At 42.1% G+C, this 11,926-nt stretch overlaps 1 protein-coding gene across 1 annotated transcript; it reads right to left on the minus strand.

Moving 5' to 3' along the window:
- Positions 1-3,743: 3,743 nt before the first annotated feature.
- On the minus strand, positions 3,744-9,867 carry tmem151ba (transmembrane protein 151Ba; the record flags this gene model as incomplete). The annotated part of the gene is made up of 2 exons (XM_083898600.1): positions 3,744-5,177; positions 9,694-9,867. The coding sequence occupies 2 exons, from the start codon at positions 9,865-9,867 to the stop codon at positions 3,744-3,746; spliced, it is 1,608 nt and encodes a 535-aa protein (XP_083754726.1).
- Between the last annotated feature and the right edge of the window lie 2,059 nt (positions 9,868-11,926).

Genomic DNA, 11,926 nt, shown 5'->3' on the forward strand with positions numbered 1-11,926 from the left:
GTGAATGAGAATAATGTGATGTGTTTGTTTGTAGATTTTCCTACTAGTTATTATTACCTAATAGTAAAAATAATATTAATTCTTTATTTGCTTTAACCGACTACTTTAAATTGCCTTTAACTTTTTTAGCTTGTTATTGAATTTCACTTGTGCATACAAGTGTATTTACTTTACCTAATATGTAATTGGTTTAAGTGCTCTTATGGAGTATGGTCAAGATGAAATTAAAACTTTATCTTCCATAAATAAAACCCTATTTTTTATAAAATATAAAAATGGCAATAGTCATTAATAATTAAATGGTTAAAAAAAGGCCCCTAAAACTGGGTTTGTACATTATTTTACAGCTCATGACTCATGTTTACCAGTGTCTATAATAACTACATCCAAGATATTCTTCGTGTTTATTGGTGCGAACAGAATCGATACTTAACATGTTATATCTACTATATAATAAGAACATTAGTTGAGTTATCACATCCTGTGTTTGCTGTTATTGAGACTTTCAGCAAAATGAAGCATCTGCATAACTGAGAAAATGAAAGCGATATGACCACGTTTTGGGGGGTATTTGTTACAAGCCGAGTCCTTGTCCTGAATATGATCCTGAGTGGTACAGTAAGAGCGTGCATAGATGAAAACAGGTTCAAACAGCTGACCGACTGTTTTCAATCATAATTGTCACTGCTTGAATGAAAATGGCAGCTTTTCGTAGAATCCTTTTCGTTGTTAAACCATCTCATTGTTTTTGACTGTTTCCAGTGAGTTCTGTCGTATTGCTATAGAGATAGATCGTCCCCCGAAAACCTAACACCACACGTGGAATGTAATGAATATGGCTAAATGGCCACAATGTACAGTACAAGCCTGGTATCATGGAGAGGTTGAAACGGGGAAGTAAAACAAAATGTCCGCTCGCAGTCCACATCCTCACTGTTCAATCTTTTTTTTTTGTTTAACCGTCTCTCCACAGTCATAGCATGCTAGGTTTATTATTTTATTGTTGTATTATTATTACTATTTGATGATTTGCGTTGTTGATGTTATTATTCTGCTTCTATTTGGTTGTTGTGAACAGAAACAATAAGCTTAGTTTGCTGCGTATTTAATCAGAAAACAGCCTCTGTGAAGCAATACTATCAGACCTGACTGAGGGAGCATTTGTGTGTATACAGAGGCAGCACAGGGGCAAGAAAAATCTGTTTTTTTGAGCAGTAGAATTCACCTCTGATATCTTTCGTGGGTGTTTCTCATGGTGCTTTTCCATTGTACAGTTCTAGCATGGCTTGGCTCAAATCTACCCAGTTTTTTTTGGCTTTTCTGTAAAGCCCGCATATCTCAGACCCTGGTATACTCACACGTCAGGGTCCTCTAGTATCCCACTTTACCATTAGGTGGCGGTACAAGTCTTTTAGTCTGGTGTATTTAGTGACAGCACTGCCAAAAGCCGGCGATCGCGAGCCGAATCACATCCTGCTCAACCGTATTCTTTTGTGTCATGCAGGAAGTACTGGACTTATCTTTTTAATTAACAGATTCTAATGATTCAGTACAATGAACACAACTGCTAAGCAACGGAAAACGATGCCTGATACCGATCCGAGTAGTGCTAGAACTGTGTTAGTGTTTTCAGTATACGCCATCAACTTTTCGACCGTTGCGCTTTACTTGCTCAATGTCGCTGTTGCTTCCTCAGTGCAGCGCAGGAACATCGTCGGGTGACATGAGGTCTTAACACTGCTACTGTTCTGAGGAACACAAAGAGAGTCGCGTGGAGCTGACGGTGCGTTTAGCCGATGTTTCAAACTAAATTCACCAGGACTGAGACAGTGCATGCACTCAGTTCAGTTTTTTATTAGTAAGTAATCCTGTCATATTAAATGTGACACTATCAGTAGTGAATCCAGGCCTCTGCCTATTTGTAGCATCTTTGATGGCCAGCTCTCTGGTTGCCTCACTGATATGCATCATCATCATCGGCAGCAGCAGCAGCAGCACAGAGCTCCCTGTATAAAACCTGTTTTACATTATGAAGTAATTCATCTGCAAAACAGGACGCACTGACCTTTTATATCTAAAACAAGAAGTAAAACCATGTGATACTCTTTAAAGGGACACATGTTGAGATGACATTACTAGGTTATGGTAGCAAATGCTTGTCGGTTAACAGTTCCTCGCTAGGCACTTAAATAAAGAGGTAGGCTGAATAAAAATTATTGCCAAATATGAAATTAAAATGGAGGTTTGAGAGTGAAAAAATAGCTGAGGTGACACCGACGCATCAGTATCGTGTGGTAAGATACAGTTGGCCGTTTTACAAAACGTACACTTTTAAAGTTGTAGAGTTGTCGTGTCCTTTAGCTTTCCTGTGCTAAATTATTCATCGACCGTGTTTCTATATTTAGCAAGCCGGAGAAGTATAATGTCATCGCCACCAAGCTGATTTCAGCTATCGGGATATTTCAGCATCTGTACCAGACGTTTATTTTTGTACTGTGGAAACGTTAACCCCTTTGTTTCCTCCTCCCCAGTGAGTTTCCATGAGCGCTGACGTTGGATTAGGAAATTGCAGATGTTTGTATTTTATACTCGGGCACAATTTCAGTTCATTTTTATAAAGTCTTATTTTCGCAAAACTACGACACCTTTTTGATGAATCTTTGAGCGAGGTGCGACGGTGATATGTTTCCCCCCTTCATGTTTCACCCCATTCACACATTACGTGTCAATCCGTTTATCAATAATTCATCACTCGCACGCCGAGTTTCATATCCCCAGTCACGTCTTGCCAATTGAGTCAAAATCTATTTTAGGCTCCAAATGCGAGAAACTGTTACTCATGTCCTCTGCACACCGTCTGTGACTAAGATCTACAAGTGTGGCATTTACAGTAGGATGTGACTCGGCCGCGTCCTCGCTGGTTACGGACGCCGTAGGGTTAATCGAGGTCGCGACGCTTCGGCATCGGGGTGTTTTTTTAAAGCCACGTTTTATTTTTGGACAAAGGTCTCATCGTCAAGGCCACCCAGGAACCAAATCCTTTTTTTGCGTAGCTTGTAGATGACAACTTGATGTAGAAGTTAGAAGCAGAAGTCTTTATTGTCTGTTAACGTCACTGCTCAGTGGTTTGACTGCATGCAAATAGTCTTACGTAGAACTGTTCACACCTGGCATTAAAATGCGTCCTGGAAGTGTATAATCAGATCTGGTGGCCCCAGCCCTTTATTCAAATTAACCGTATGAATAAAGTATGACTTTCATGAGTCTGATGTGTGTTAGTGTTTCCTTGTGACATAGAAAAGAGACTAGGGAAGCTCCAGTAAATCAAAGTTCAACTGTGTGGCCAGTAGGGATGGGTATTAGCTTATCGTTCACAATATATCAAGGTAAAAATAATTGCGATAAATGCCTGGTGTTGAGGACGTATTTACGTGTTTGTGGCGCTCTCGAGATGCAGTGATAGATTTAGGGTCAATAATATGAAGTATTCTGGTTGAACTTTAGCCCATATCGCCCATCCCTAGTGGCCATATGAATCCTCAAACCTCCTCCGACTGCTGTTTCTGGGATCTGATCTGAGGACACATTCAGGACAGATTGGGAAGATTTAGAACTGTACCTAGCGCAGTCTGCACTCAGTGATCGGATGACTCAGGACAAATGTTAATACCAGCACTGAATGGCGTCTTTCTCTGTGCCTGAGTCATTGTATTGGTTGCTCAGTCAAGTGTGGCACACGTGGGTCATAGTGAAGTCTCTACACAGGAGCCGTTTCTGTGCAGGGAGTGGTGGTCGTGGTTGAGGCAGCCCTCGTTGCGATGCACAATGAGCACAGGGAAGTACCCAGCCTCCTGATAGTTTGGAGGGTTCTCCTCGGTGGTCTGTTGATCTGACAGACAGTGAGTGCTCTCCGTGGGGCAGGACCGCTCATTCAGACTGCCGCTGCTCCTCCACGGGAAGCTGCGCCTGGAGCCGTACAAGCGGCCCAGCGAGAAGCGGCTGGCGCTGAAGGGGATGCGCGGGCTCGCGGTGTTGCAGATGCTCAGGGCGCTGCGAGAGAAGATGGACGAGCTGCTGATGGCGCGGTGACAGCGTTCGCAGTTCTGCCTGTAGCCGCCACCTACGGGGTAGCTGTTGCTGCTCCCAGAGAGCTGAGCCAGGTCCATGAGAACCGCCTCCGAGTAGCTGGGCACCAGCTGCTGATTGGAGCGGATGTGCCACTCGAGTTCTGTGCTGTCGATTGTGTTGACTCTTGGGATGTGGCGGCAATACGGCCGCTCCTCAGATGGTGTGACTGGCACAAAGTCAAAGCCAAACAGCTTCTCGACATGGTAGTGAGCACAGGCGGTACGATACTCCATCAGCACCCGCAGAGGCCAAGAGAGGGTGAAAGCAGCTGCCACCCAAAAAGTGGAGTTAGATGTGTACCAGGGAAGCTGATTGGGATCAGAAAAGGCAACCATGTACTCTTTAAAGTCTACATTCTTCAGATGCATACCCTCACGGGCCTCCATGTAGTCATCCAGACCCTCGTTCTCTGTGAAGAATCTGGCCCGCTGGGTCAAATATGTATTCTCTGACTCAACACTGGCAAAGCTAAAGCACTTTGTGAACCTCAGCCTGGTGATCGGGAAGCTCTCCAGACCCAGCAGTTGCTTTGAGATGTCCTTAACTCCGCAGTTCCCATAATCAAACTCCGCCTCTGCCACGTGAGTGTTGACTCGCTCGTGGTACACCTGCGTGGTGGTGTAGGCGTCTCCGTTGCGGTACCGCGTCACTTGCCGCGTTCTCCTGACATAGTGATAGCTGATGGCCTTCCACCAGATGCAAGGCGTGGCCTGCTGCATGCGTTGGACGCGCTCCACCACGGTCTCCACGTCCACCTTGTACTGCAGTACGTTCTTGGTGTAGCAGTGCCAGCACTCCACCAGGTGGACCACGTAGAGCATGGCCAGGAAGGCCAGAGGGATGTAGATGTAGCCGTTGGAGCAGGGACTGTCGTGGTACATCATGGACTTTCCCTTGTAAGCGCTGTCGAAGGAGAGGCGCGTGACTTTGGTCACCTGGCACCAGGCCATCACCGCGATGCAGCCGTACATCAGGAGGGAGAGAACCAGGCATTTCCAGTGGCTTTCCTGGCACAAGGACTTAGACAGGGACTGTTTCTGTGGTCGCTGCTACAAGACGAGCAGAAGAAATAAGCAGTGAGTCACAAAAACAATACTGTGATAGTAAATAATAACAAAATACATGGTCACATCAAAGCATTGAGGAAACTACACTCTAAGAAATAAATGTGCTAAGTAGAACCATATAAGGTTCTTCGACTTGTCCTCATTGAAGAACCATTTTTGGCTCCAGGTAGAAACTTTTTATAAAGGTTTCACCTGGAACCCTTTTGGAAGGTTCCACCAAGAACCCCTTCAAACCCCTTTATTCAGGAAAGGGGTTTTAAAGGATTTTCAAAACGGTTCTTACTGGAACCATTAGTGTTAACTAAGAAGCTAAGCTAAGAACCCTTGAAAGGCCCTTTCTTTCATGAAAGGGTTTTTCAGAAGCTTGTAGAAGGACCCTTTTGGAACCCTTATTTCTAAGAGTGTAGTGGGTCAGATTGAAACTTAATTGTGTAAGTATTCGTGATATCTATCAATTAGGGATGTTTCCAAAGTGCATCAGAGAACTATGGTGGCCCTTGCATGCCAGAAAGGATGTCATTCTTCTTTGTTCTCCATTTTCAAACATGCTATGACTGCTGCTGTAGAGACAGGGCAGAGCTTTTTCTAGAGCTATGAAAACCAAACAATGTATTATTTTAATGCAAATATACACTTAAACAAACATACTTATGGGTCGTATATTCAATTTATAAGGATAAACCCTTTCAAATGTTACATACTAACCCTAAAATTACTATTTCTTTTTTGGTGAACCTGAGGTTGACCTTAGAAATTTTGTATAAACTTAAAAAAAAATTAAAGGAGTTGCTCCCGCATATAAAATATTTAAGGGTATTTCTCTGTGTTGTAAGTGCTTTTACATTGTTTATGTATGAGCTGTGAACCGGCGGCTCATGTCATGGTCTGACATGGCCTGTAATAATTGAAAGAATCGCCCACTCATAAAAGCAGATTCAGGAAAAAAATATTAAGTACACCTTATGTGTGTGTGTGGGTGTGTGAGTGGCTTTGGCAGATGCCTTTATATAAATGTGATGTCTGGGAACAGGAAAGGAGCGAGAGATTGGGCACAGCCTGAATAAAAGGTTTTAATCCCTGACCTTTATCCATAACCAGTTAGTGTCTAACTATATGTAATCATGTAAAATGTTATTCAAATGAAAATGAGAATAATTAAGGAACCATTTCCTCTCATATTCTGAGTCAAAATAATCGCAATTAGATATTTATAGATATATCAAATCCTAACCCTAAACTTAACTATTTCCCATTTCTTCCAAGATTAGGTTGTGGCTCATTAGGACTAGGTTTGGGTCTCCATGATCAAGAAAATGGTCCTAAAAAGGTAACACGCGCATGCACACACACACATATTCTGTCAAGCCAGCTGGAAAACAGCAGCGGGATCACTCTGGCAGCATAAATAAAGCCAGTGCCATCTTAATCACCTCGGGGCACAGCAAGCCCCAGTGCATACATCAAGAGCCAGTCACACCTTTTGGGAAAACTGCAACTCGAAACCGGGCACAAATTCAAACGCCCCGAGAAAAGATGGAAGTGTAACGAAATCCATTCCAAACCTCTGCATCACAGACATCGCGCTAAAGCAGAGTCTGTCGCTGCGTCGGCTTTAAACACTCAGTGTTGTGCCGTAGCAGCAATGATTCAATTTAAAAACAACAACAACAACATCTAATAATCACAACAGTCAAATAAACCAGCATCAGTGTATCGACTGAATCGGCCCGGTGCTCTTACAGTGACAGACGGGCATAAATAATGGATGCTATTTCACCATAATTATCTTCACCACCTTGGTCACGTGGTCCCCGGCTCCCCTGCCAACCTAAGGCTACACCCCACAGAGCAGCAGGGATTAACACTTTAATTCCCAGCTGAAATGAACCCTTTGCTGCAAGCGAGAGGCGTTTATTCATGAGCTTTTTGATTCTTTTTAGTTAACTGATTCTAATGATTCAGTTCATCAAAACAACTGCTTTACAAGTCACTAGTAACTAATTTGTTTGTGTTGCATATAAAACAAAGTCACGGCACTCTCATGCAGCCGGGCACTGAACTGATGACCCCGCCTACTTTGAGGAGATACTATAGTGATGGAAAACAAACCATGTAGAGACGAGGCATTAGATGTCACTAATTCCAGTGGGCCATGAAGAGAGCAAATCCAACTTTGTATCCTTGTTATTGTTTGTATTATTATTATTATGACAAAATGTGACATTTAAAGGTGCCATATGTGAGAATGTGGCCAAAAACAGTTACTACATTCAAATTCAAAATAACGAGTTCTTTTAGGTTTCGTTTTTTCTGACGTCACTGGCAACCCGTGGTTGCTCGGCAGCTGAGACTCTACTGACTGCAATGACTGGTAGACGGCGGTAGGTGGCGCCGCATGCCAAAACATGATTTCAAAACATAAACATGATTTGCAGTCTGCAAAAGACTTTTTTTAATGCAAATATTTTGGCTGTACTGTTGTTGTTGGTGAGTTGTTATATGAACATTATTCCTGAGTCTCAGTGACATATTAGGAGGATTTTATGGTCAGCTGCTTTAGATTTATTACATAATGCACCTTTAAATTAAAAAGGAACTGGTTGAATTCAGATGCTCCTCGGGCCTGTGGACAGCACGAAGGTGACTCACCACATGAAACCAGTGTCGTTGACACGTCTGATAAACATTAACATTAGACAGAAAATCCCCTGCCGTGGCTGCATATAAATAGGAACAGTGACCTCTTTTTACACCTAATATGTCACATAAGGTCACGGAGAGAGACTGAACGCCAGGAATATGGCAAAAAAAATGTCAATATGTTCAGCTAAAATCTGTGTACACAGTGTAGTTTTGTATTTTAAACAAATAAAAATTCAACACACATGGTAACTGGGCACTTGAGCATGAAAACACCAGTGAGAAGTCATTAGGAATAAGTCAAAGGTGTTCTTTCAGGGGGAAATAAAATGAAATATAACACTCCAGTAAGAATCTGTGAGAGCCAATGAGAGTCACAATTCTCAACACCACTGTGGTGCTTTTAACTGAGTTTCTCTTCACTTTATTAGACTGTCTGTGTTGCGTATAAAAACTCCCTCGTGTCATGGATATGTAACATGTGACATACATGTTTTATGGTAAGTCTAAACAAAGGGAAGTAAAAAAAACAAGAATGAAATCAGTATTTGCCTGTTTGTCTTTAAAAGAAACAGATAATGGTCCAGTAATATGATATTTTACTTCACGCATCTGCTCTCACTCAGTGTAAAAAAGCTCTTTCTGTAACAAACCCTCATTAATTTTAGTTTTGTCATACGGAAATTTAAAAAAAAAAGCTTTTATTCTGTCGCCGTCTCGGTGGCAGTTTTAGGACAGAGCAATATACGACATTACGGCAATAAAAAGCACTCGCATTAAGTTGATTGTGGTGCATTTCCATTATCGAGATGGTCGTAAATGGGGGAAGTCATTAATATTAATATAGCATGTGAGTGGCATGAAATACAATGTACAGTCCTAGTGAATTATTTTGTTGTTTATCGTTTTTGCTAATGCAAGGTATTTGTTCATACAACAAATTTGTATATAATTTTATGACATTTTTTGTGACATACCGTTTTGGTCAGTACCGTAACCCACATACAGATCAGAGGATGTTGACGTTGGTGTCTGTCTGGGCAGAAGAAGCCCTGCTGCGTGGCTAGCGGGAACGCAAAATGTGAATATGTGTTTTTTCCCTATATTTCCTGCAAAATTCACCGGATTGCCATAAATCTCGGTCGCATCGCAATTTGCACACGTCCTGACGTGCACACCAAGTCTGGTGAGTTTCCGTGCATCATATAGTCATGTACCTTAACGGGATACTTGAATAAAAGTACAAGTATCTACAAGAAAATGACTTTGGTAGATGTTGGTCACTTTTTTATAATATTACTGAAGTAAAAGTCTTATTTACTATATCAAAAGTAATTACAGGAAGTAGGTCGTACAATAATCTCAATTAAATTGTGAATCACGGTTATTTTTGCTCATGATGATCTTGACAGACATGTTTTCCTATAATTCCATATTTCCTGATGGTGTTTTTTTTGTTTTTGTTTTTTTAACTTAAATCCTTTCCCAGATCCCATAAAAGTCCCTTAATCCCATTTTGGAAACATTTAAATATGTGTGTGTGTGGAGTTGGAAAACTGAGGAGCATGCAGGAGGAGGATGACATCCGTGCACGTGCACACTCTCGGGTGCGCGCTTGGACTGATTCAGGTTCATGTGTTAGTTCTGCATATTATTAGCCCACTGATACAATTACGTTGTGATTCCCCGCTGGTGCGTTTTTACGCTGACGCTTTAATTAAAGCCCCTAATAATCTCATTATCATTGTGAGTTTGTTGTTGTGATCCCAGTGATATTTTGTCACAGCAATCACAGGATTAATTTACACGACATTAGGTGAGAAAACTGGCCTATATTCTGCAAACAGTGTGTCCTCACCTCCTCCCGGGGACTGTCCGGCTGCTCTTCGGGGACGGTGGTGGTGGTGGTCTCGGTGGTGGTCTCGGTGGTGGTCTCGGTGGTCTCTGTGGTGGTGGTCTCTGTGGTGGTGGTCTCGGTGGCGGCGGCGGCGGTGGTGCTTTCACTGGCCGCTGCAGCCGATGCTGGGGACATGGTGATGAAGACGCAAACACCCGGGCATGGACCTCCTGCTGGGATGGGGTTCGTCTAAATCAGGCTGCAACATAACCGAGATCCGCTCTGCGCATCATCCAAAGGAAACCAGTTCAGGGACGCAAACGGTGAAAAGACGCACCATGATCCCATCCTCATCATCATCATCGGCAGCATCAGCATCAGCATCAACAGCAACAACATCCTCCTCCAGGTGGGAAGACGGGAATCCCGTCATTGTTCCTCGCAGAAAAACGCCGAGACTCCTCCCGCGAGGAAAAGCAGAAGCGAGCGAGATGATGATGGTGGTGATGATGAGGAAGAGCAGACAGACTGTGGAGCGGGACAAAGGCGACAGGAAGCGGCACGTGCGAGCAACCACCCCAATACTACAGTAAAAATCACACACACACACACACAAACAGGCGGTGCTCCACAGAGGAATCCACCCACTATGCATCCCATCAACTGCACATGACTTTGTCTCTGTGCACACATCAACAATATTATATCCATTTAATGGGATTGTGATGATGGGAGTAACAGGGGGAACTGTAAAATAACATTAAAGGGCCAGTGTGTAACAGTGAGTTGGGTTTTAATTATTTAACTAACCAGGAAAATCCCATTGAGATTCTTTTTAAAGGGAGTCCTGACCATGCAATTAAGAAAAACACTCAACAGTTACACATTTACACAAGCAGAAAACAAAAAAGCATCCAAATTAAACATACATTTTTTGTATGTATTTGCACATGATCACTCAAAGGCTAGGGAGGAAATTCCAGTGCATGCACAGAATGCCAAGTTCGACTCCAGTCTGACTTAGCATTTACATGTAGGAATAATTGGACTATTAATTGAATTATCCAGGTATATGTTAGTCTGACTAAGCTATAGTCCACATCAAAGTCCATAGAGTAAATCAGCAATTTTGCATCACAACATGTGGGAGATTTTAATCCACTGTTGCCTCCATCATTAAGTACAAATATGTTTTCTTATAGTTTGAAATGTTTTGTTAAAATGTACATATATTAATAAAACGTACCAAACAAGACAGCAGAAGACCAGTAGTGCACTGTTTTCATGGGAGCTAAAAAACACTGATTTTCTCTTAAGACTTAGGTACAGGGAACACATTTTATATTTCCAGCCAAAAATTGCTGTTTAATAGTGAGATAAAGCAGAAAACATATTTTTAAGGTACTGTAGACTTTGGTAGGCATGAGCATTATGAAGTGAACTTTATTTAAGTGTTTTAATCTTCAACCTTTGAGGTTATTTGGATTTGACATTCATGAAAGCATCAGTCGATCCAGAAGGCTGAAAATGTGGTGCTGTTTGGTAGACTGACTGCAAGTGGAACAAAACTGTTTTATATGAAAGAAATAACAAGATTGAGTCATATACAGTGGATGATTTTGCATTCTTTCCATTCCTTTCTTTGCACACGTCACTGTTTACAAAAGAACAATTTATTGTACACTCCGGGCACACACTCAAACCCACAGTACGGACATTGGACTGGACCGCTGGCACAAGCAAACATAACGGGAGACGACATGAAAACAGATGGCAGCTCTTGGCAGCAGTAAAGCTGTCTTCTCTGTCTGACAGTCACTATTGTTTTATAGGCTGTATTTATGATGGATCTCTAAAAGCCCAGAGCGGTAGCTGTAGTGTAAGTGAGCCCCCTAAAGGCCAAACCACAACAAGCAGCTCCCAAAATAGAAGAAGAATCAAGAGTTTATCGCTGTCTTTTGTCCCTGTTTCTTATGTTAAACCTACTCTCATGCATGATTTTTTTTGAGTACAATATGTAAAATACTGACTGAAATCAACCGAGTTATTGTTTCAATCTACCAATGCTTAGATACTGGAGTTGTTTATTTATAGTGGGTTATGCAATCGTGCAGATTGACACTGTAGTATGATATGAGAGCATAAAACCCACAGCAGCACTGGTGATAATAAGTTGTCCCTTTGAAATAAACCTTTTCATGATACATTGCGTGTGAGTTAAGTTTAGGGTTTTTGTAGATTCTCTCACACAAAA

This window comes from Microchirus variegatus (assembly GCF_963457635.1).
Source record: "Microchirus variegatus genome assembly, chromosome: 12".
NCBI classification, from domain to species: Eukaryota; Metazoa; Chordata; class Actinopteri; order Pleuronectiformes; family Soleidae; genus Microchirus; species Microchirus variegatus.